Source organism: Apis florea, unplaced genomic scaffold (assembly GCF_048593485.1).
Source record: "Apis florea isolate Af1SG1 unplaced genomic scaffold, ASM4859348v1 contig_2293_pilon, whole genome shotgun sequence".
Lineage (NCBI taxonomy): Eukaryota > Metazoa > Arthropoda > Insecta > Hymenoptera > Apidae > Apis > Apis florea.
In genome coordinates this window covers 3203188-3229205 of record NW_028256554.1, presented here as the reverse complement: position 1 = coordinate 3229205, position 26018 = coordinate 3203188, and the positions used below count along the sequence as shown (strand labels likewise).

At 31.1% G+C, this 26018-nt stretch overlaps 2 protein-coding genes and 1 long non-coding RNA gene across 6 annotated transcripts; 1 reads left to right on the top strand and 2 right to left on the bottom strand.

Annotated features, from left to right (window-relative positions):
• Window positions 1-7616: 7616 nt before the first annotated feature.
• Window positions 7617-8656, bottom strand: LOC147658246 (uncharacterized). Its single transcript, XR_015290801.1, has 3 exons — window positions 8531-8656; window positions 8276-8442; window positions 7617-8130 (listed from the first exon to the last, which is right to left on the bottom strand). It is a non-coding gene; the product is annotated as an uncharacterized LOC147658246 (long non-coding RNA).
• Window positions 8657-12235: 3579 nt separating this feature from the next.
• On the bottom strand, window positions 12236-18427 carry LOC100870029 (uncharacterized). Of its 4 annotated transcripts, XM_086903615.1 has the most exons (5): window positions 18337-18425; window positions 16965-17079; window positions 13454-13967; window positions 12960-13265; window positions 12236-12801 (listed from the first exon to the last, which is right to left on the bottom strand). In XM_086903615.1, exons 3-5 carry the CDS (start codon window positions 13964-13966, stop codon window positions 12403-12405), a joined length of 1218 nt encoding a protein of 405 aa, XP_086759741.1. In that variant the 5' UTR covers window position 13967; window positions 16965-17079; window positions 18337-18425; the 3' UTR covers window positions 12236-12402. The 4 variants fall into 4 exon arrangements, with proteins under 4 accessions (XP_086759741.1, XP_012343393.1, XP_012343389.1 ...); XM_012487939.3 differs by lacking the exon at window positions 16965-17079 and having other exon boundaries at window positions 18337-18427; XM_012487935.3 differs by lacking the exons at window positions 16965-17079; window positions 18337-18425 and adding an exon at window positions 14451-14578.
• Window positions 18428-23930: 5503 nt separating this feature from the next.
• Prx5 (Peroxiredoxin 5) lies at window positions 23931-25967 on the top strand. The gene is made up of 4 exons (XM_003694553.3): window positions 23931-24860; window positions 25041-25175; window positions 25384-25515; window positions 25593-25967. Exons 1-4 carry the CDS (start codon window positions 24762-24764, stop codon window positions 25785-25787), a joined length of 561 nt encoding a protein of 186 aa, XP_003694601.1. The 5' UTR covers window positions 23931-24761; the 3' UTR covers window positions 25788-25967.
• The last annotated feature ends 51 nt before the right edge of the window (window positions 25968-26018 follow it).

The following is a 26018-nucleotide window of genomic DNA, read 5'->3' as shown; positions in this document are numbered from 1 at the left end:
ACAAATAAGCTTCTGTTGTCGGTCCCTTCTTCTTTCTTTCTTTCTTTTTTTTTTTTTCTTTTCTTTTTTCCTTTTTATACTTTTTCAATTAAGCATACTTTTCGATCGATTTATACAACGGGCGTGAATCTTAAATAACTCTTTAAAGAAGTTATTATCGTTGGAAATAATATTTCTCACTTTTTCTCTCTTTTTCCTTCTTTCCAATCTTCTTAAGTACGGTTCAATCCAATAGTTTTGATCATAATTTTAGATTTCTTTTGAGGCTTGACCAAGACGGACCAAATAAACCTGTCTTTCCTTACAAAATACATTTCGATCGATTATATAACAGGAAACGTGTATTCGAAAAATAATTTACTTACAGGGATATTTCACAGATAGATTAATTTGTATTTATAGATCGGTTGTATAACTTGTTCTCCTTCTTTAAATTAATCAAAATCGTAAGGATGTGGCGAGGATGGAGGGAGGAGAAAAAAATATATTTTGGAAATATATGAAAATTCCCTTATACTTCGAACACTTTAAATACTTGTTTAGGAAACAAAAAACCATCGGAATTAACGATAAATGGTTTAGCAATGGATTAGCTCGTGGACCGACGTTAACCGTTCCATTTAGTTTCGTGTAAGCACACCGTTTGATCAAATAAACCAGCGTGGTCTATGGTTTATTTACACGTTGTTGCTTTAAAGTACCGTAGCGAGTAAAACGATAGTCGACGATTGTTACTTGAACCAGATTTCGTAGAACTGTGCCGAGTCGACAGACGTAAATCTTATTTAACGAGATTAGAAGCGGAGTTATACGGATGGAGCGATGCGTTCACGAGGATGATTAGTTGATTCATCCATTCATTATTCTATTACCGAGAAACATTTATATACACGGACCTTATGGACCTAACCACTACCACCGTTCTCGATCAAACTGTCAAACCATTTTCCAACCGTTTCGCGTGTCGCGCTCTCATTTTTTTCAACGTTTAACAATTTAGAAGATCTCGTATTCGCCCGTAATTGCTTAATTGATAATTACAATTAATAAATACTTTCGATGAAATAATTTTTTTAGAATATTATCTTAATATGGCAATACGATATTAATTGTTTATTTCGGTATAGAAACATCTTCTTAACTATATTTATCGATATATAATTATTGTATAATTAATAATAATGTAATTAATACATTGAATATATAAATGTAAGTTTTGTATTTAATGCGTTGGAGATTTATAATCTCGAAACACAGCGCGTGACGGAGCGTAGGATTTAAAACTAAACGAAAATACTTGGAAGTTTGGTGGAAAAAAACACGACAAAGCTCGTCCGGAAGAGGAGGGCTGGTGCGTGTCAGTTGGTAGACCGATCGGAGAGGCGAGAAGCTTCTAGGAAACTCGGGGAGAGCGCTATTGGATCGGATGAATTCTCGACAAGAAAAAAGGAAATGATCGAGGCAGGCCGCGCAACCGACCGCCACGCCGACGATAAACAAACTACTTCGAGGGGGCAGCTACTCTCGGATCTTTGAAGATCCGCCGTTGATTAATTCCAGTAGGCAAAAGTAACCCAGCCGAGTCCTCCGATACCAGCTTTGAAACACAATTAGAACGCGGATCGATCCCGATATATCGTGATTTCTTCTTCTTTTGTGTAACGAATAGATAAGATTTTTGCATCGAGAGATGTTAAAAATTTTCCTTCCTTTTATTTCCGTTTGCAAACTGAAGAGGAAAAATAATAATCGCGCGTAGAAATGTGAAAAAATTTTCGAATTGGACGGAAAAATGCGAAAGGTAAAATTAGCGATGTAGTTTCAAGGGGAGAGGGTAAGTTTAAAATTATCTTCTCGATACGAGGAATGATGGATCATCGAATGATGGAAGGGAGGAGGCAAAGGAAAAAGAGGGTTTTCTTCAAAGCGTGATTTGCATGCGAGTCTGCTATGAATACCGTGTGATTGCCTTTGAATCGACCAAGAATCTCCTCCTCCCTGGGAAGATTCCCTTACAATTGGCAGCGTTTTCGAAATATTGTTATGTATTCAATGTGGATTCAATGTATTCCAATTTCTCGAACTGCTCTTCTTCCACATTCTCATTCTTCTCTCTCTCTCTCTCTCTCTCTCTCTTGTAAAAACTTTTCTTCTCGCGTAATTTTTTTCTTTTTTTCCATCGTCAATGACATTTTTTAAACCTATTTCTTCTTCTTCTTCTTTTTTTCATTATCATTTCCACGAATTGTGAAACTTTACCGGTAGGTATAAGAACACGGGTGTAAAGATTCATGACCTTGTCTTCTGCCAGTTGGTCGTCTCAGCGGGACGAAGGAACAGGACGCAACTGGCGCGGAAACGTTTAGGATGGTCATTGTACTTAGGTTGGCGCAAGACCGCTCATGTACCCTGAAATTGCGTATAACACGAGGTCCAAAGGTTGACCATTTTCTCGGTTGGTTTACGAGCAGCAATCTTGGTCCTTTCGAACTCTTGGCGCAGCAGGATCGCGCAGAATGGACGACTGTAGGTGAGGTAGGAACGCCTCTTCCCGCCGACAGTTCGATTATCGCACTTGACACGCGCTTTGCACGAGCTTTTTTCTTTTTTTTTTTTCTTTTCTTTTCTTTTCGATCCCTTCCTACGTCCAGTCACAAATTGTTAAAAACAAATACGATAAATGCGTTGAACGCAAAAACAGAGTCGAAAAATAATCAAGAGTTGTTGAATGACAAACGGAAGAGATTTTTTGAATAAAAATTTCCAAAATTTTTACCTTTTCGTATCTTTTTTTCTTCGAAAAGTGTTGTGCGATTTTTTTTAATAATCGAAGGAAAAGTGAGAATAACACGAGTATTGGAAGCATCGGCTAAAATTGTCAGAGATGTCAAGAAGAGGATTGATCGTTTCACGAGAATGGACACGTGAACGTCGTAAGAATTCGTGACAATGCTCGAGAGATCCTGGTGATTTTGCTCAGCGTGATGCTTCCTCTTCTTCCTCTTCTTACCGGAAATTTGTTCCGGAAGAAGTTCACGATAAGTTTCGAGGGAAACTATCCTATGGTTTTTCCAAACAGCGTGTAACTCGCAGATATGATCTTACTTTATTAATCTTCGTTTATCGCGAGTATTAATTCGATCGCAGTGATCGTACAAAAAAAAAAAAAAAGGTAATTTAACTTGTTGTTTAACAAGATCCAGCTTATCCCGTGAAAATAAGCTGAACCGGAACCAATATATAACAACCGCTTCTCAAATGCATCTTCATTCGTTTCGTCGGCAACTCGACGGAAATCCCTCAGATCTACGACCGTAGCTGTAACTGGGACGACATTTTCCACCTTGCACGAAAAACGAAACGCATGCTTCGACACAAAGTTTTTACAAATAGCCTTCCTGCCACCCGATTATACGTCAACGAGGTTAATCCTTCTCGGAGGAACGTATGGCCACACTTTCCCTTTTTAAAGTTTCCCTAACTCTTCCCGCTAATCCTTTTTCCTATTATTAGATCCAATAGGTTCTATTGCAAAGCAAATTGTTCACCAAAGATTACGTATTTTTTTTTTTTTTTTAATTTCAAATATAAAAGCACTTTTTATACGAGAATTATAATATTCTCGTTACAATTTTCTCGCATAAGTAGTATGCACGTAAGTATTCTCTCAGTGATGGTGGTCTTGTCAGAAGAAAAAGAAGAAACGATGACTTTGGTTGATCTTTGCTAGAGAGAGGCTAATTAGTTTGTACAAGCCAGTCTCGATGAACGGAAACGTGACAGGTCGTTCAATTTATTCGTTCGTATTATTTTTTTTCTTCCTCCCTCTCTCTTTTAATTATCGTTTAAAATTTCTTCTTGATCGGAACGCATGATTGAATTTCTTGAAAAAAATAATCAAAGGAAGAAAAATTGCAAACGATGAAAGCGTTTCTTTTAAAAATAAAAGGGGAGGGAAATAAAAAGGGTGTCCATTGAAATGGAATTTTTAGAGAAAGACTGGAGAAATAACGATTCGACGATTCAACAACGATCGGTGTTGGTGTCGCGTGCTCGCATTTCTCGTGGAGGCCACGCGGTGAGCTTACACCCTCGCCGCATAATGCAAGCATCGGCCTCGTTAGGGGGATCTGCACCGTATTGTCGACGCTAACAAGCGCTAAATAGAGTACGGGGTGAAGTCGCGTGGACACTCCGCCACCTTGCTACCTTCGCACACAGATATTGTCAAACGACGAATGGAAATGGGAAACTCTTTACAAGCACCGAATACCGTCCGCGTAGAAAGTGCTGGAGAAACATTTGGACATTGGCAGAATTGAACGTTATATAATTCATATACGTTCAATTGTTCTTTTCAACATACCTATTTACTTCGTTGAATCAACGGCGAAATAAAAATAATGCAAATCTAAAGTAGACGGATACTTGAATTTGTAGCGATCGTGGAAACGGTTGAATAGGCTGAAAGAGGGGCGCAAAGAGCGCATCACCTGGTTCCGTTTATTAAGACGTCGTTTTCCAGGATAGCGTTAAAGACTTGGTGGCGCGATCCTTTACGTTTTTCCATTATATGGGGTAGGCAGGCAGGCAGGGAGGCAGGCACGCTTCGTAAGAGGGAGGGAATGGAGGGTGGTAAGAATGGGGGCGCGGGCGCACGCCCCATTATATGTAACACAAATCTGTTCAGCCTTTGACCGATCTGTAACAAACGGACTTTTACACCGGCTGCATGGAACTTTTTCACCTGCCCCGTCCGACAACAACCCCCCCCATCGGGGGAAACCCATCGCTAACGAGCCTTTGAAGCGAGCCGTTCTTTCCGCACGCCGAGAATATCATTTTCGGCGAGTCGATCGTACGTGACTTTCTGGACTTGCCGAACGTCTCTTTCCACCTTTTTCACGCTTACTGTCATCACTTGCCTGTACACCAATTTCTACCGATTCGGGGGGCCGATCTGGTAATTGACGAGTAAATGTTAACCGTTGGACGGTTTTTTATTCGGTCAGAAGGAAAATTGACGAGCTCCGTTCATTAAAAAATTCGTAATTTCGAAGAATGATCGAAGTAATCGATCAGATTGATCGTATAGCATACCCGTTCACAATCATCTCTCAAGATTCTTAATTCGAGGATGCGGAATTGGGGTGTAACTTTTCAAAGGATCAAAATGATTCGATCGATCGGATCAGGTTTTTGTTTCACCCATTCCGATTGGAGAAGGATCGAAGAAGGCAGGGCGAGGTGGAATTAAATTTGAAAAATACGAATATATGCGAACGAGGAAGTTGGGTATTTAGACGATGGATTCACGTGGCGAGGCATCTGTTGGACAACTTAACAACCACCCTCCTCCCTTTGTCAACCCTCCTTCCGTCCCCCTTTTATACTGTAGCTCTGCGGGATGATACACGGCCGAGACGCCCCGTGGCTTTTTCTTTTTCTCTTTTTTTTTTTTTTATATTTCTCTCTTTACCGACAAATAAGGGCTACTGTACGAATATATTATCCGCGTAACGAGCAGCACACACACGATGCAATTAGGCAGGCTGGGAATTGTATCGTTCTATCCAGAATTTGGAGTTGTAATCGCGGATCGATTTTCTTTCCGCTGTTAAAATTTTTACACCAATTTCGTGACGCACGCTTCGTTGGGACGGCTTTCGCGAACATGACCGTCATTTTCGAATCTTGGATCAAATTTTACGATCGATTTCCTGCCACGTTAGAAGCAACTGGTCCAACGTTGATTTATTGCTGCTATGGGATTGCTTAAAATAGCTCGTAAATGACTGAGAAAGTCATAGAAAACAAGTCGTAAATGTTGAAAGATTACATTGTTACATTTTATCACTCCAAATTCTTGGTATAAACCTATAAACCTCGTTTTTTCATTTTCGTGAAAAAAAAAGAGAAACGTTCCACGGTATAGAAAAATTTATGGCACTCTTTTTCATCAATATCATTTAAAATTATAGTATTTATTTTACACACTTTAGATACGAGCGGGATATTAAAATGTTTTCATAGCAGTTTTTTTATAAAAATTTAAATCCCATTCCATTTGAAAATAATTTAAAATAGACCAGAAATTCTTCAGAGAGGTTATAGAAAAGAAATATAAATACTCGTTTCACGCTTATTTTAAATTAAAAAGTCGTTCGAAATAGGCTTTAAAATTCCCATTAAAGTGTTCCGGTTATTAAAAAGTGGTCAAGCGGACGATCGTAAAAGTAACCTAAGAAAATGAATATTTGGCTCTGGACGATATTTGGCTTAGCTAAGAAGTTTGTAAGATCCAACCAAATTTTTTATCCTTGATCCTTTATTCGATTCGAATATCGAATAATTCTTATACAATTCTTATATTAAAATTATCGTTAAAATTATCGTAATTTCTCGATCGTTACTGCTTTTTCCAATAGCAATTAACAGGATTATCGTTCGTAAGCCGGGTGGGAGTGTTTTTAATACAAAAATAAGGGGGGGGGGGTACCGTGTGTTGGACACTAACGACTTCGACAAGCATGCACCATTAGCTCGTATCCTCCAACCGTGGTACTTGGTTTGTCTACCTATTTTAACCGATGTAAGAGCCGCGTGTCTCTCGTCCATCTTTTTACTGTTTTAACCACGGGGGACCGAAACGTTTCTACGCCGGGCACGTGCCTCTTTTCTTTTTTTTTTTTTTTTTTTCTTCAAATTAATACCGTCGAAGCATTTCTGACCGATTTGGCGACAATGAAAGTTTCGTTTCGTGAATCACACTCCATAAAATGTATTTCTTTCGAAGCTTAGAACTCGTGAAAACGCTGAATACTTTATCGAGAAAAAACATATCGTTGAATTCAGCTTAAAGCTCTTCGAGAAGAATTATCTATTTATCGCGAAATTTTAGCGATAAAGAAGAAGGAAGAAAAGAAATTTCTTTTGCGTATGTGAAAAGAATTATCGTGAAATTTTAATAATAAAGGAAAATAAAAAAAAAAAGAGGAGAAAATCCTTTTTAATAATAGAGGAAAATAATAATCAGCGTAGAGAAGGAAATTTGTGACGAAAGTAAATTTTGTACATCGGTAGACGTAGATACATCAAAATAGAGGGAGAAACTTCTCCTGACATTCACGTGTCCAACGTGGACGCCGACGATGTCATTAAACTCCTCGTTACGGGGAGGCGAAGCTAAACCAACTCGTACCCGGGTGTAGCTGAACTAACGGCGAGGGTACACGACCCAACACCGACCCGGTACCGAGCTTTATAGCCAGACAGGATTCACCTCGGTGATTGGTTACATTACCGATACGCGCGTCTCTCATCACGGCGATGCTGTTACAGCAATCGCGGTGAAACTCTCTGCCCTGTCCTCTCCTCGACGAAAACAACACCATAGAAACCATCTACAAGGAACACCGTGCCTTCCTTCTTTCTTTCTCCTCTTCATTCGCTCCTCTTTTTCCTTCTTTCTCGCAATTTTTATTGGCGACCTTTTTTTCTTCCTTTTGCGACTTTTCCAAGAGATTGAACGTTCTTTCCTTTTTTTTTTTTTTTTTTTTTAAGAATTGTATGCACGTATCGATATAATTGCAATAAATAAAGTCGAAACCCATAAGTGCGTATACGAATAAAATTTGCATCTAAAAATTTAATAACAAGGATTGTATAAAGTTTTTTTCAATGAAATACAATAAATAATTATAAATAAGAAATGATAATAATAGATATGTGACAAAGGGCAAATGGGTTGGACGATGTATTTGAAAATCTTGGGAATTGATCAGTCCGGATGTCACATTTTGTCTGCGCGGCATGTTCTCACCCTTGTTGTTGGGGTTTCGTGCCCCGTTTGCACCCGATACACGCGTAACAGTCGCACGTGCGTTCAACATATACACTTCCCTTTCCAGCACCCCACATCTTTCAGCCACGTCTCTTTCCCTTCAATTTTCTCTTCTCTTCTCGACTCTATTTCATCGAACCATTTGTCTCTGCGGTTTCGAATGCAGTTACAGCTTCATCCACCAGTAGTATGATTACCATTTATCACTTACCATTGTTCAGTGAAATGTAGTCGAGAGAAGTATTGGCGATTCGAATTTTTTCGTATTGAATTTTTTTCACATAATCCTATATTAACGAAAAAGATTAACTATTAATTAAATACAATATTATAATTCTTATAATAAAATTTATTAAAAAAAAAAAAAAAAAATATTAGTTTTTAATATCAAAATACGATGATCATTACGTATTACATGTTGCATTAACTTACGGAGCACACAATTCTGCAACAATTCTTCCAAAAAGTATTCCAAGCGATAATTTTCGTTCACAGAGGATCTCAGCGGACCAGAACCGGGGAGTTTCTCAATCGGAGCTTTTGTGAAACAGCTGTTTCTACGGTTGTCGCGCCTCGTTACCGGCCTTTTTTCCACCACCCTGAAACAAGAAGCTGGCATCAGGACGTCGTTATAACGCGAGGCGTCCACTTTTCCACACACTCCTATATGTTCATCCTCTTACCCACCCCATCGTCCTCGAGCTGCCGCTGTCGTCCGTGGTCCTTGTGTGCTGCAAATAAACCTCTCCTGGAAACAAACAGGGACAAACTGGACTTCCACTGGGCAAATTGACACCCCCTAACAGACACGTATGTACGATGCCTCTCTCCTGTTTTCACGATTCGACCGTGTTGATCCACTTTGCGCGCTTGTTTAAAGACTAAATAATATACGGTGCAACTGTTGTGCCTCGTGAAATGTATATAACAACTTTCGTTTCGGATTATTATTCAATCCGCGAGACAATAATCGTTAACCGTAATGAATGTAAAAGTTGGAGTGGATGAAAATTGGCACGCGATATGGCTATATCGAAATTTCGAAGATGAAGTTCAACGATAAGTTCGATTCAAACGATGCCCTTCGGACTAAATTGAACATGCTGCGATAGATATATATTTATAAAGTGATAGTCACGTGGCGGACAGTGATACAATATCAGAACACGATTCGCCACGTGTCGCTCGACGTGAGTTCTGTAACAGCACTTTCGCTTTATTATAATACACCCCTAAGTCCGTGTCCCCAGCGATCATAATCGCATTTGGCTTCTGCCTTTCACACAGAAATCACGTCCTAACACGAATCATGTTACATACTAGTTTCTATGCCAGTTTCTATGCAGTAAAGAGAAAATTCTAAAGAAGAATTAAAATAATTTGGATATCGCATCATATTCATTCGTTATTGAAACGCTTAAATGTTATTATTTTTTTTTATGGAGTTAAATAGCTCAACATTTGTCTTTTTTCCATTTAATTTTTATATTACGTTTATATTACAGTTTATTATTATTAATTGTAACGTTTATCTTTTTCGTTTATATTATGAACCGAATAATAATTTAATAATAATTAAAATTTAAAGTTTGTGTAGGTAAACTGTGGATTTGGAAACTATGGGATGAGAAATTGGATTTCTGGACAAGAGTTTCTAAACAATTTAAGAAAGGTTTTTGTGAAAAATGGTTGTGCTTCAATCGTTTACGCGAAAACATAGAGAGACAGAAATATGAAAGAGGAACCAGTGAAGAGAAAGCGCCAAATGGCCTGCTATACCTTCCAGCCGCATGAAATTGACCCATAAATTTATGTTACATGATTTACTATACCTTACAAACTGACAGACCAGAGAAATATTCGGTGCGGATACTCGGTCAACGTTCAATGCTACTGTAGCCACAGATTTTCAAAACATCGTAGAATCACGGCAACATAACATTGAATATCCGATTTTACCTAGGTAATATCACCGGCCCATGGTTGATTCTTATTATTTACAACAGCTTCCATAAATTTCAACCAAGCACAAACCGCTCTGTTTACAGATGTTTGGCGAAGATTTTTAATATTCCATTCATATTGGCTGGAAAATATTGAAATTATATTTTGTAAAAATATTGGTAACATCTGAATTTTTTAACGCGTTATAATACATTTCATCATTATAAATTTACGTAATCCTACCCATTCGCGTAATTCTCCCAAAAATTTCTACCGTTTGTTTTGTTCGACGATGATTAAGAAAGATTCTGTTCCATATTATAGTATTTCGAAAGGGTCGTCGATGAAAGATCCCACGACCACCCGAACGAGGCCCGCATCTTGACATCCGCCGGTACACTATTTAGCGATAATTTACTCGTCGTCGTCACGGAATACCATCGAAAAATTCAGAATACCGTGGTCGTTGACACCGAGAGATCAGGCTTTGAATCCCACGGGTATATTGTTGTCCAATGACACGTCTGTATTTACACGTCGTATGCCAAAATTGCATGTTCCGACAGCGTAAATACGCCCGTATACGCCTCGAGATCCAATATTGATGATTTCTCTTTTTTATCCGCCGTTCATGTAATGCAATTCCTTTATATTTATCGAATACTTTCATGTAATTCAATAATATTAAATATTGAATATTTTTTAAATGATTGTTATTACATGATTGAATTATTTTTATAAATATTTCCAAAGATTTCAAAATTTTTTTCTCAAAAGGTGCGAAAATGAAGAAATTCTCATCTCTCTACAATAATAGAAGGATTAGACGATTAGGTGTCGAGGGATCAATTTTCTTTCTTCTTCAATCGCGTTATTCAATTCTATCAAAAGAATTTTTTCCGCTTCTTCCCATACTTTTTTTCTTTCTCTTTTAATAGTATTAAACCTTTCGTGTATCGGTGAAAAGGTACATTCATCTCGTTGCACGATTCACTCTTCTAAAAAAAAAAAAAAAAATTGTCGAGTTTGAAATTCATCAATCGCACCTGACGAATTCCGTAAAGTATTCCCAGGGTTGACCATTTTCTTTTAGGAGACAAATAAGAAACAGACTTTATTCAGGTAAAGGACGTTGACAAATAAGTCATCCGACACATAGTAAAATGGAACACCTGAAAAATCGAAGGATTAGTAAGTCCCCCTACGAGAATTCCGACCGAATTTTCTTTCATCCTCTCTTCAACCTAAGATTTTATATCGAGAAAAAAAAGTTTCTTAATATAAAGATTAACAAGATTCACTCACCGTTAAATATTTATACAACGTTCATTACGTGGCCCGAAAGATTTTATTCCAAGCATTGAAAGCTCTGATCGATAATACCAAAACGAAGATACAAAATTTCTACTTTAACGCCATTTTCTATTACCCGATTCGGAACTAATCGCGGCCCGCTACCGGAATTTTCTGCCACTGACGACCGAATAACCCAAATACTTCACGGACGTCTAGTTTTTCCATTATCCTTTTATTTTCTCCCCCGACGCGCATCTTCTTCCTCTCCCTAACTTTCTCGAAGCTCGTGCGGAGAACCGAGAATCGGCTACCGAATTTTTCCAATTCGCCTTTCTACTATGATTTACGAATCCCTCGACTCCCGGTCGACTACGTGCAACTTCCAGGTCAGCGCAAACAAGAAATTGCACGAGGAAGGGAGAAACTTGTGCAAATACCTCGGTACCGGCTAAACACACTCTCTCTCTCCTCGTGGCGATGACTTCTGTTCCAACGCGTTTCTCTTCGTCGTCCCGGTAGCGAAGATTCACCTCGAGGCAAAAGCCACCCCATCGAGGCTTGCCACAACAATTTCTCTGTTCACGATGTAGGTTACCGAGACGATGCTTTCAGAGACCTTTTAGCCTACTGCTTTACTGCCCTATTATAAATCAATTCCTACAGGCTGACCGCCAAGGTCGCAGCGTTCGCCCTCCAAGGATCTTTTCGAAAGTTCATCAAACAAGCGAGCTAGCTTTTTTTTTCCTCGCTCGGAGAGAAATCTTCAATTTACTGCAATCGAAAATCCTCTTAATTGTTGATCAAGTAAATGAATACCTGTGAAAATTAATACATAAACAGTCATTGAGGGAATTAATTACGAGATTTAATAGCAAAGATTCAAATGAAAAATATTAATAAGATTTTAGGTTTAAGATTAGATATGGTTCTAATTTTCTTAATTTTTTTTTCTTTTTTTTTTTTTTTTTTTCTAGTTTCGTTTTGCTTCTTTTGTAATGTTTAAATAATTTGTAATGGTCAAATGAGATAAGAAGAATTAAAAGATTAAGGTGTTATTCAGTGGAGTGACATTTAAATTAAATAAGGAAATGTTTTTGTAAAATATGATAATGTAATCAAATTATAAAAATAAATAAGTATTAAGAATTATTAAAAATAAAAATAATATTTATTGATCTCTAAATTTCATAAATTTATCTCAAATATTGGTCAATTGTTTGTATCAATTAAAATTCTTTTTTCTTAAAAAATTTTATTTATAGAGAATTAAAATTTTAGAGATTTTCTCTTCTTTTAATATTATCTCAAATACGTTTTTTTCAATCGAAGTAACCTCTTTCATTCATGATTGGAATCATTTTTTGAGCTAATTTCACCGCGTCTGGACTTTTGAAAACATTCATTTTAGTTTCACCTAACTTGCCAAATAAATCGTCAAAATCCTCGGTATCTTCTTTATTTGCCAGCATTCGTAAATTAAGCACGATTCCAGCAAAAACAGCGTATATCTTTCTTTTATACAACGCTTCTTTTAATTCTCTCATCGTCGGTGGTTTTCTTTTGCAATCTATATTTTTCATAGTTTCCTTTAAAGTGTCTAAATATATCCCGAGGAAATAATCATCGTTATCGTATTTTATATCAATTTCCGGACAAATATTCAAAAAGTATAATAAATCGATAGCTGGAGATGTATAAACAGACATTTGATAATCAACCTGAAAAATATTATATCGTACAATTACAAAGAGGCAAAATTAAAAATACTAATTCCACTAAATTATATAGAAATTTAATTAAAAAGAAACAGAAATCATACTCTCACCTTACTCTCTGTTAATATATATATGGAAAAAGAAAAAAAAAAAAATATTACCAATAAAACATCGATAGGTTGGCCTTTCTCATTTTCTTTAAACATCATATTATTGATCCAACAATCTCCGTGATTTAATACACAGAATTCGTTCGTATCATAATTATAGACATCCATACATCGTGATCCGATAGTTTCTGCTGATTTTATTAACTTGCTCGCTGCAGATGCACACTTTTCATCTGACCATTTTTGTATCTGATTACCTATCCGTAAAAGGCTTACTTCCATCATTCGTATAAAAATTTGAGGACATTTAACCGACACGATGCCACCATCTTTGAAAAATCCAATTAATTCCGGATCCTGTAAGATCAATCTTTATTAATATTGATTAAAAACTCAGTAAAGTTTTAAATATTAAAAACAAATTTGCATTTAATTGGAAAATAATCTAAAAAGTTTTAGATTCGAGTTTCGTAAATTTAAAAATTTTAAAAAATATCGATCAATATTTGTGTTTATAATTATAATCTTCTGATGAGGTTAGCTACCTTTTCAAAAATTGCAACAGATCCAGCGTGTAATCTAGCAATTTGTTTTATAAGTAAACAACAATGTTCACGTGATAATCCTTTTTGACGATCTTTCATTATAAATCCTCTGTCTTTTAAATTCTCCATAATGAGAAATGGTGGATTATCAGAAGAGTATAATAAATTCGGTCCAATTTGACAAGAGATAAATTCCTGTATTCTCGGTAGAATATCTTGTAAAACTTTCAATTCGATCTGGAATACGTTTTGTTGGCGAGCAATGTCGCACGATAATCCGTTCACGGGTTCGGTTTTAATAATAAAATTGATCGAACGTTCCGATTTTGTTTCATTTTTCTTATTGTTAGAAATAACCATATATCTCACATGCATTATATATAAATCACTGAGGAAATTTAATCCTTTTTCTGACATACAATAACGTTTAATTTCCAGAATTTGAACGATCTCGTTCGATAATTTCTTTCGAAGTATTTTCTCAAAAATATTCTCATCGATTTTTATTTCCATTCTAAAAAATATATTGAATAATAATTATTCGAATACTCGAATAATGAAAATTTATCACAAATATTATTTTTCTTTTCGAAAGAACGATTATAATATATAAAAGTCGATTATAATGTCTTAATTCTTATCATTTTTAATAACTGCTTGAACAAAACTCATATAAAATATGTCATATTAATTCAACATATAAAATGATTTATAATAATTATCCAATTATCCAATTGAAATTGAATTTTAATCGTTATATGCATGTTGATTATACTTTTTTTCAACTGCGAAAGATAGCGAAGAAATAAAAAAAAAAAAAAAAAAAAGATAATACGAATAGTCGTTTCGTGAAAACAGTTTTAAATATTAAGATAATGATAATGGCAAATATTAAGATAATGAGATTGACTCTGAGTAGTATAAATATACATCACTATACTATACTATATTCATATGAATTATGTATAATTGGAAATTAATGGATAATGCTACGTACATGCAAATTTTCGATAAATAAATGAAAATGTTCTTTATAATAATTTTTTAAAACTATGATTCTCAACACTAACTTTAAGCACTGAATACGCACGACACAAGACGATTCTCTGATCTTTTATGACTCAGGCCAATGAGTTTTAACGAGTTTAAACCGGCTCACTTCGCTATCATATTCTCAAAGACATATGCGCAAGATACATTCTTACCACTTAGTTTTTACGAATATATATTTCCTCACACTGACTTCTTGATCTTCACATTGTGAAGATATGACAAATATGTTACACATTTGAAATATGATATTTTAACCATCAATGTCTCTTTATATTTTATATGTAATAAAATAAAAGCTGATTGATTAACCAAAAGATTAGTCAAATTGATAAATGACAAGCCTAATATCCAAATTAAATAATAGATTTAGAAAAATATTTGTAATAAAAATATTAATAAAGAAAAAAGTGAAGAAACAATAGAGAAACTAGGGTCAAGTCAGATCAGAAAAGAATCATAAATTATTAGTGATGCCAAAATCTTTGAAATGTTACAGCGGTTCGAGTCCCATCCTATAACTTTTATAGAAGGTTACAAAACAGCTACCGTGCCTCTCATCTCGCCATTGCTTTTTCTTTTTTTTCATCTCCGTTTCCCTGAATTTCCACAAATTTTTGGGAACCTAAAAACTTTTACGACACATGCGGTAAGCCAAGAGTCGTTTCGCCGGTTACCGCAGTTAGGCGAGCAGGAAACTTTTCGAAATACTTCAAAAAATTCGAAAACGTGGTAATAAATCATCCTTGTCCTTTTCTTTTTTTTTTTTTTTTTTTTCGTATTTTGTTTTTACTTTTATAGAGATTTATTCTTTGTTTAAGTCAACCGCTAGTCGGTTATAACTTTAAATCCAAACCCGATTGACATTATATGGAAAAAATATCAATCTCTTCTTCGAAGAGAAAAACAGAAGAAATTATTCTTCATAAAAATAAAAATAAATGCACAGCTTATAATTAAACGATAATAAATTGATCGAATATTGATTTCATAGATTTGTTATGTATTATTATTTTGAAATGATATAAAAATTGAAGTGACTTGAACTGACTTTGATAAGTTTTTTCGAACATAACTGTTTCAATTCCCTTAATGTAATTGCGATAATCCGTCAATTAAGTTCGATAAAACTAATAATTCATTTTTATCAAAAACAGTTGAGACTTTGCAATTGAGATTAAAATATCTATCTCTTACATTAAATACAATTAACAATTAATAATAGCTAAATATAAGATAAATAGTACAAGTATTCTTTTTATAATAAGAGAAAGAGAGAAAAGTTCAATATTCTTATAAATTTTATTATGTTATGACATACGAAAAGTATAATAAGCCGTACTGGATGATGTAGGGAGTGATGATTTTCTATGGTATCATTGCTAGTCCATGCATATGTAAAGATTCCTCAAAAGGGTTTCTTCTATGGCACACTGGCTCCAGAGATACAAAGGGGCTTCCCTTTCGCGTGTCCCCGCATTTGTTTTATGTAACCGAGTTTATGTCACTCCACCCACTATCATCCGGCAGTGTTTTATATAAATTTTTAACTTGATTACACACAACGAGCTTGCACATGAGAGGTCTCTTATTGCCGCAGTTGATTGAATAATACAAGCCCTTCGAGCTTTCAAATTGTGTTATTCTATGAGCGAATATTTTATATTTTCTTACACAAACCTTATCTATTCAAGAGTTTGATACATTTGCCATTTATTCAAGAGTTTGATACATTGCGAATTATGCGAATCATCACAAATATGTGACATGACGATCATTATTTATCTATTAATTTTTATTTTTTCTTACTCAATAAAGATGATTATAAATATTATAAACTATATTTAGCCACTATATTTTTATTTCTTTTATATTTTTTTCATATTGTGTAAAATTAATATAATCAAAATATTCTTTTTTAAATGATGATAGCGAAACAAAAAAAATGCGATAAGAAATTTCACATAATATACAATTGTATGTATATAAAAATTCCTTTATAAAAAATTTTTATTTAAGGTAAAGCAAAAGAATTAAAAAAGTGAACGAGATTCACGAAAAGTAAAGACGTAGGAAGTGAGTGAGTTTAAGAGACAGAAGATCGAATGGTAGACGATCAGGCAAAGCGCGTGGCAAAGCGGGCTATACTCCTGGAAGATAGGTCCAAATGGACCGGTACGTGTTTGGATCGCTTTTAAGAGGGCACCGTAAATTTTGCGGCCCAGCAGGGTTGTAAACTCGAACCGAACCGAACAAACGGCCCTCGCGAGGTAGGGGTGCCACCAACCTACAGGGGGTAAGAAGCGCGCGCACGCCACGCCACGCTGCGCCGCGCCTCCTCCTATCCCTCTAACAGACAGAATGCTGCACCACCTCGCACCACCTCACAGCATGCTTAGGATACGGGTCTTTCTCTCTCTTTCATTCATTACTTCTCTCACCATTTCTCTTACTCTCTTACTTTATTCTCCTACTCTTTTGGAGAAAGTTTGACAACTTCGTACTTCATACTTCAACTTCTTTCTTTTCTTCATATTATACGTATATAGCCCTTTGCACTCAAAGAAATATGTTTGCTACAAGGATAATAAAAACTTATGAAATTAATATAGAAATTTAATGTTATATAGGAACGTAAATATTATTATTTATTCTATTTCATTAAGACTTAAATAATAAGTTGTATAAAGCTTTAAAATAAAAATGAAACATAAATTGTAATTGTATATATTTTAGAAAATCATAATTCTCGAAAATGTATTTCTCTTCGCAAATTATGTCCAGAAAGAGAAGAGATAATGTTTCAAAATTATGACAGAGATATCTATATAAATGAGGAATATCGGGTAAGGACACTTGTTTCGATAATCCTTCTCACTACCTACGTTACCACGAAAATTTCAACGTTTTAACCAACTGCTTTCATACGTAATAGTTACAACGGAAATATGATCAGTGATATATAATAAATTGGAAAATGAACGACTTTTGTTCTAAAATTTTCTTAAAGATCCGACATCGATACCATATGGGATTTGGGAAATCAGATTAACATAAGATTTATTGAAGTTTCTTCGAATAATGGTGATCATTATTATAGAATATTTAGTCATAAACGAAATCGGAAAATCTTTTATTTATGTTACCGGATTTACTACTGTTTCATTAATTGCGTTTACAAACAACTGTTATTTTGTAGAAATATCATCCATTTCATAATTATAACATTCTGCTAATAAGTGTGCTGTATCATGGTCATATAAATATTGTCATATAATAATATCTATAAATGATAATATTATTACGATTAAAGACAATAATTCAAATACAATTACGATATATAATTATTCTATATAAAGAAGAGTGAGTCTCTCTTTTTCTTTCTCAAAATTTCAAATATTTCTTGATATATTGTAAAAAAAAAAAAAAAAAACAGTTATAACTTCTATATATTTCAGTATGTCATATAATGTTCTCAATAGAAATCTTACTATCCTTTCAACATTTACACATAGAGGATTAAATATACATGTTACATAATAAATAAGAACAAAATTGTGATGTAATGTACACAATTGAATAGTAGCAGGTTTTTGATATTTTTAATAAAAACAAATATTTATATTATTCATTCTTTCTTTAGGTTAAGTAAATAATTATTTTATTAATATTAAGTTGATGTATAAGAAACCGTTATTTTTTTAATTTGAAATTAATAAACATGAATTTTAAATGGTATTATGAAAAAATAATAAAGATTATATACATATTAATAATTTATGCATTTAAAATTCATTTTTTAAAGTTACATTTTATAATTTTATAATACTTACATATAAAAGTAGCGAATGTTGAAATCCTGGTTGAAGTTGAAACTGTATCATACGAACTGTCAATTAGGAATCCGTCGGTCGATTTCAATATCTGCTGAATCGATCCTTTTCGAGCGTTCATAGGTTGTCACAAGTAATTGTTCCGAAATTTGCTTATCTATACTTACGACAAACAATTTCTCTAAAGCACAGAGATTTTGTTAAATTAAGAAGTATAAATGTAAGTTTCACGTTATAAATTTATTAAATTGAATAAAATGATTAAATTAAATTAAATATTCAATTTTAATTATTAGATTTATGTGTTCAAAAAATATTTAATAATATACCCAATACCATATACATATTTACATATATAGATCCATGGATATTTTTTAATAATGATAGTATATAACTAGATGGCGTAAGTATTTATCTGGGGATTTTTTTAAAGCACATGAATTTATTATTGATTTCCAATATAGATATTATGTACTTAATGTATAAAAAGAAAAAAATATAAATTTATTATATTTTTAGATTAAATGTTAAGTAAATAAAAAATTATGTGCATATTAAATTATCTTTAATATTTTTACTTTTGCTACACAGGTATTTACTTTATTTAAAATTAATTTTTTCAAAAATTATATATAATTATATTAATTTCTATTTTAAAACTGACAAACTTTTTTAGTCTATTTTAACCTATTTTAATTTAAAATATTTTAATTTATTTCAAAAATGATATTATAAATCAAAATTTTCGTTAAAACATTAAAACTATATTTATTAATATCTAAAATTTATTAATATCTAAAAACTATATTTATATGTTTTGTTCTTATTTATATCAATTTCAACTTTGAAATAATTTAACCAATTATAAATATTAAATATTTATTAAATAGCCAGAGAAATATTTACATAAAAATTGTAAAATGCAAAACAAAAAAGATTAAATAAAAATCATACAATGTATTGTATTGCTTAATGGATTTTTTTTAAATAGAAATTGTAAATAAATTAGAATTTAAATGACAAGAATCATAATATCAAATTTAATATTACCTAAAATTTGTATCAAATTATTACTATAAAAAAATTATTATTTGTTTTATTTAATTTATTTCGATGTGATTATCGATTTTTATCTTATCTTATCAATTTGAATATATATGAATATTGAATATATTATGATTTACCAAACATGTTATATTATTATAAAAATCATAAAAAAAAAAAATATTTGATTTCAATGATAAGAAAAAAACATTTAATTGGATATCCAATTTTGCTTCATAGTCAAATACTTAGTTTTGTACTAAATAAGATAATTTATTAAACATTAAATATTTATATTTCAATATTCATTAAAAAAATATATAGAATATCAAAAATTTCTAAGAATTATAGAATATAAATCATTATATATTTTAATATTTTATAATACATTATAATATATTTTATAATAATAAATTTTTAAAATCCAAATGGTATCAAATAATTATTTTAACATTATTTTAACAAAACATTGAAACTTTTGAAGTTGAAATTTTTAATTTCTGTACAAAACATATTTTTCAACATTTTCTATCTTAGATTAATCACATAATGTCATGAGATTCACTCGAATCATGTTTTGGCTAGATATCGCAATTCTTATCTAGAGAAACAATAATATTTCCCATTTATTTGATCTATATATCCAATTTTAGATTTCTATATATCTCTCCTCCTTCCCCGTCTCCTTCTATCTTTCTCTATCTATCTTGTTTTATCTTTATAACATCAATAATTTAAAAAGATTTATTTATATTATTTCTTGCAACATTTCCATGTTTCCATATTTTAAATCGATAGAATATCTTATTAATATCTATTAAATATTAAATTTTGTGAAATTTTCAAGATTTCCCGTTGCATCTGTTGTTATATACCTACCACGAAAAGATATTTGAGCATAGTCACATGTACGTGGATGAAACAAGAGAAACTGTTCGCAATCTTGTATCTGGATAGCGATGATATTATTTAACAAACAAGCCGGATGGAAGATTTATCAGTGTACTGTTACCATTAATCTTTGCAACGACTTTAGCACACCAGCATGAAATTATTTCTCGGTAATTAAGAGATTAAACTCTGTTGCCTGACGCTGTCTTACAATCTCTTTTCCTTCCTCTTTTCTTTAATCTACATTTTTATATTACATATCTCCTATCTTATTACTTTGATCATTATATGTTATAATTTACGCAACAAAATGTATTTACTTGCTTTTGTTGAAAACAGAAAAAAGAATGCAACTTTCTTATAATATATAAGACATAATTAATTTTGTTGAAAATTATTTATTTTTTATCTTTTATGTCTTTAACATAAAATCAATAGATAATTAGTATTTGAAATATTTTATAATAATTTTAAAAATTATTATATAAAATTATAAAATCATTTAATAATGTCAAAAGAAATTGCATTTTCTTATCATAATGATTAAATCATTTTATTTTTAGTTTACACTGATTTCTAACTCAATTAAAATTTTATTGTTAAAAGTTTTACATTATTGTCAAAGAAAAATGTATCGTTACAAACGTATAGTTATTCAAATGTAACATTTTCAAACAATTGGTTCGTTTTTTTTTCTTATTTTCTAAAAAGATGACCAAAAGGAGAAAAGAGAAAGAAAATAAAAGGAAGAGGAAGAGGAAAAGAGAAGTAATTGTTCAAAGTCCACTATAGGTCCAGTAATTCCGAAGGCGAACCATCATGTCGGCGTCTCGATTGGTACGGACATACGAGCACGCACGTATTCGTGGTACAAGACTGAAAGGACACGTCTCGAATATTTTACCCCGGGAGTTTTTCCTCTTTAATTGATTCAATCGGCGAAAAACACGGCAGGACCGCTTCACCCTCCGGGAATTTTCACCCGCCGCCGCCTCATACCACTTCCGCGTCATCCACGCTTTCAGCAACCAACCACTGTAACGAGACGCTAGAACTAACCTTCCTTTTCGATGAAAACGCCAACTCCTCTTCGCGGTTAGTCCCTTCCCTGTTCCCTCATTCTCTACATCTACTTTCCTATTCTGTCTCTTTGTCTCCCTCTCCCCTCTCCTCTATCCTTATTTTCTCTTTATTATTATTTTCAATTTCCCTGGATCTAAATCTCTTTATTATATATTTCTCTAATCGTTCTTTGTAATTTTCCAGTTTTCATCTCCTTTTTTCTTTCTTTTTTTATTTATTAAAGATCAATTTGATTAATTGTGATTAATGTTTCTTTTTTCTTGTTTTTATTCTCATATGAATAAGTACGTATTTTTTTTAATTTATCTATTATTTTTTTTTTTAACGCCGTTATATTTTATCAACTTTTCATCAATTTAAGGTTAGAATATCCATGTCCCTTACATCGAGGCAATTTCGTGATGTAATATAGAAACATTTATATGTATACAGAGGCGGAGGCGAAAGCAGCACTCCTGTGGGTCCATTTGTCTGTAGGAAATCGCTTTTGCGAGAATACACTGGAAACAGAACTTTCCATAAATGATGGAAACTCGGGAATTTTCCGTTTATTATTTTAATTAGAGCCTTCGGGCGTTACTTAACGAGAATCTGGCTGTCTGCGTTTATATTGTGTTACCTCTACAAAATGACAATGGAATGTGATATTATCGGTTTCTACTTACATGACGGCCTGTAATCTGCGCTCCAATCGAGACATAGAAAATTTTCGCAATAGATATGTATATTTCTTATTCATTTATCTTGCTTGTACTTTATAATTTTTATTATAAAAAAAAACGAATACAAAGAATATCTATATTAATTTTTTTATTTTTGATGAATAAGTTAAGTAATTAATTGTTTATTATAATTATATAATTATATAATTTTATTTTATTATAATTAATATAAATTTATAAATTAATCAAATGTAAAAAGAACATATAATTGAACAAATAATATTAGAATTTAATAAAGCAAAACAATTATAATGTGATTAAATTCGTTTTTCTTAAGATAATCTTTAAATCTTTAATTTAAAAACTATTATTATAGGGAAAAATTAGTATTCTAATGTAAAAAATAAAAAATCTCGATCGTTTTTTTAATCATTTTTTATGTATCAGTAAAAATTGACTATTGGCTAAAAAAGTCCAGTTTTTTCCGTTACTACGGGAAGGATAGTGGGATTAGTTTTTTGTCATTAGAAGGTACCGTTAAAAAAAGTAGCGGAAAAATAATTTATAATACCAATTTTTTATATATACTTTTTCGAGAAAAGAAAATAAAATAGTTTTTTTGTTTAGCTAAATTTTTTTTATTACACAAAAAATTTACGTGACGACGAGAACATTTTAAACTTCAAATCCAATGTTTATTCGAAAATAAGCAGTCCTGTCGTAAACCTAAAAAAACCCGTTACTTAAAAAAATTGACTTTTCGACTCTATTTTTTCTCGAAGTACCGTTTTTTTACACTTCAAGAATGCGCATAAAACAATTTTTAAAAAGATTTAAAAAGATTTAAAAAGATTTATGATTTTTCTTTACTTGGAAAATATCAATAGATATTTTTTATAAAAAAAAATTGTTTTAAAAAATTTAACTTAAAATTTTCAAATATCTTTTATTTATGATAATTATTTTATTTATTATTAAAATATTTGCTAATTTATTAACTCCTAATATCATCATTACAAAATATTTTTAATAAACTAATAAGATAAGAAAATAAAATAAAAAATCTATTATGACATTTACGAAAAAAATATAAAGACCAGGCAAAATGCAGATGGGGCCAATATTGATTAAATACCGTGGAATATTTTGAAATCGGATATTTTAATTTGTAAATAGAGCATATTATTCACAGTGCAATGCATTGTGATGACGATATCTATAGGGTTCAGAAGTACCGCTTTTAATGACCCGGACGTATATAGTTCCACCTAGCAATGTCGTATTCAATTCCAACCTCTATACTCTGCGTACTCTCAAAGTAATTCTCTTTCCGATTCTTCGACCCTTTCACTTCAAAAATTTGGCTCATATTACCGTACTATAGACTTGCGTCGATTTTTTCAATACCTACGTTTTTTCAAATCATTTACATTCCAATAAATCTTTGCAACTTTTTTTTTACTATAGTGTGTCTTCTTTTAATCTTATTTAATAGAATCTCTTGTCTAATTAAACTAATATTATTATAAATATAGCAAAATATAGCAAAATATAGCAAAATTTTATTTTATATTTAACATAAATGTTTTTTATAAGAACTATTAAATTAATAATTATTTAAAAATATGAAAAAATTCAAATAATATGTATAAAAATAACCAAATTTTTTCATAATGATCGAACAACTTATATAAATATCAGTATAAATATTATCTATATTTATTAAATTTATAAAGCAAAAATTTATTTACTTTTTAAACATTAATTTATAATATATGTATATTATAAATCAAAAAATCTTGTTAGATAATTAGCTATTATATATTTAGTTATTATTACTTATTATTAGTTTATTAAAAATTTAAATAAAAACCATAAAATATCAAGTCTTGTATTTACTTACTAGATACATGTAAGTTTGATTTATTACCTACAGAGTGCACCACATCATAGCTCAAAATAATCGCAGCTTAATTTTGCTTCTAACCAAAATAATTTTATTTTTATCTTTGTTATTATTGAAAATTTAATTATAATAATAAATATAAAATATTGATAAAAATATAAGATATTTATTTCTAATGATATAAAATAATATAAAATAAAAATATATTTTATTATTGAAAATTGTGCTTTGAAAATTATCCTTAAAATAATATTAAAAATAACGTCATATACAATAGAAAGTAATTAATGAAACTGATAAGAAAAAGTTTTTCTTTAATTAAATCTATATAAAATTTTTATGCGGGAATATTTAAATTTTAGAAATATTTATATTGTTAAATATTTATTTATATTGTTCATAATGTTTTTATTTGAAATAATTATATAATAATTATATTTTTCATAAAATTTCGTTATGATTTATGTTTTAATTGTGATTCGTAATAAAAAATTCTTTTGTGATATAAATATTATATAAAATTATATCGATTCGGTTAGGAAGCTAATCTGTCATTTTATACGATAGGCAAAAAAATTATGAATATTTGTCAGAATTATATATGATATATTAATATTTTTGAATAATTTATACTACACAAATGAAATAAGTATGAAAAAAAATAAAAATATATAGCAAAAAAGAATAACTATATTTATGTAATAAATAGAAAAGATTGCGCAATAATATATATCTATTCAATCAATTTCTAATAGTGTTCTAATTAAGCAATTTTTTTTAAATTGTATTTTATGAAAAATAGTTGATTATTTAGTTAACGTTGTTAATTATATATATAGATGAATCCTCTTATAAATCGTACAATTTTTTTTTGTGGACGACATTCATTTGGTTATTTTATAAGACAATTTCGAATATCATCTCAAAACATGGTTATCGTAAGTTTTATGATAAATAATAAAATTGTGATAAAATAATCATAATTATCATAATAATCTCATTTATTTATTATATATAAATTATATATATATAAAAAATTAAATATAATTTATATTTTATATAATTATAATTAAATATTTTTTAAGTTATCTTAATAAATTTAATTTTAATAAACTTAGGTAGGTGATAAAATACCCACAATTGATCTTTTTGAAGATTCTCCAACAAATAAAGTGAATCTTGCTAAAATTTCAAATGGAAAAAAAATCATAGTTTTTGGGGTACCAGGAGCTTTTACACCAGGATGTTCAAAAGTATAATTATTCTTAAATTATTCTTTATAGATAATAAATTTTTGAATGAATTTTTATTTTGCTTATAAATATAATCAAAAGATGATAATAAAGTAGTTTATTTCAACAAGTTTAGTTTATTTCAGCAAAAAAATAGAGTTTATTTGTATAAAATACTGATATAAAATTTATTTATCAGTATAGTATAAAAAATTTAATATTATTTTAGACACATCTTCCTGGTTATGTACAAAAAGCTTCAGATTTAAAATCTAAAGGAATTTCAGAAATTTTTTGTATTTCTGTAAATGATCCATTTGTAATGGCAGCATGGGGTAAAGCACAAGGAGCAGAAGGCAAGGTAATATTAAATATATATTGTATATATTTTTTAAGAGCAACATATATTATAATTAAAATATTCTGTTTTTTACATAGGTACGTATGTTGGCAGATCCTGCAGCTCAATTTACAGATGCATTAGAATTATCTATAGATTTACCAGTTCTGGGTGGAAAAAGAAGTAAACGATATTCAATGGTTCTTGATAATGGAATAATTAAAGAGTTAAATGTTGAACCTGATAATACGGGTCTTTCTTGTTCTTTGGTAGAAAATATTAAATTGCATTAAAATATTAAAATTATTATTGAATATTATTAAATATTATTAAATATTATGTAACAAACTTATTACTTAAAAAATTATAAATTGACTTTACATAGGTAAAGTCTTTAATATTTACTCTTTATGTTCATATGATAAAAAAGTTGTAGCATTATAATTTATGCAATAAAATATTATATCTCAAAAGTTTTATATAATGTATTTCATTTAATGTTTATTGTTTCAGCTTTATAAATC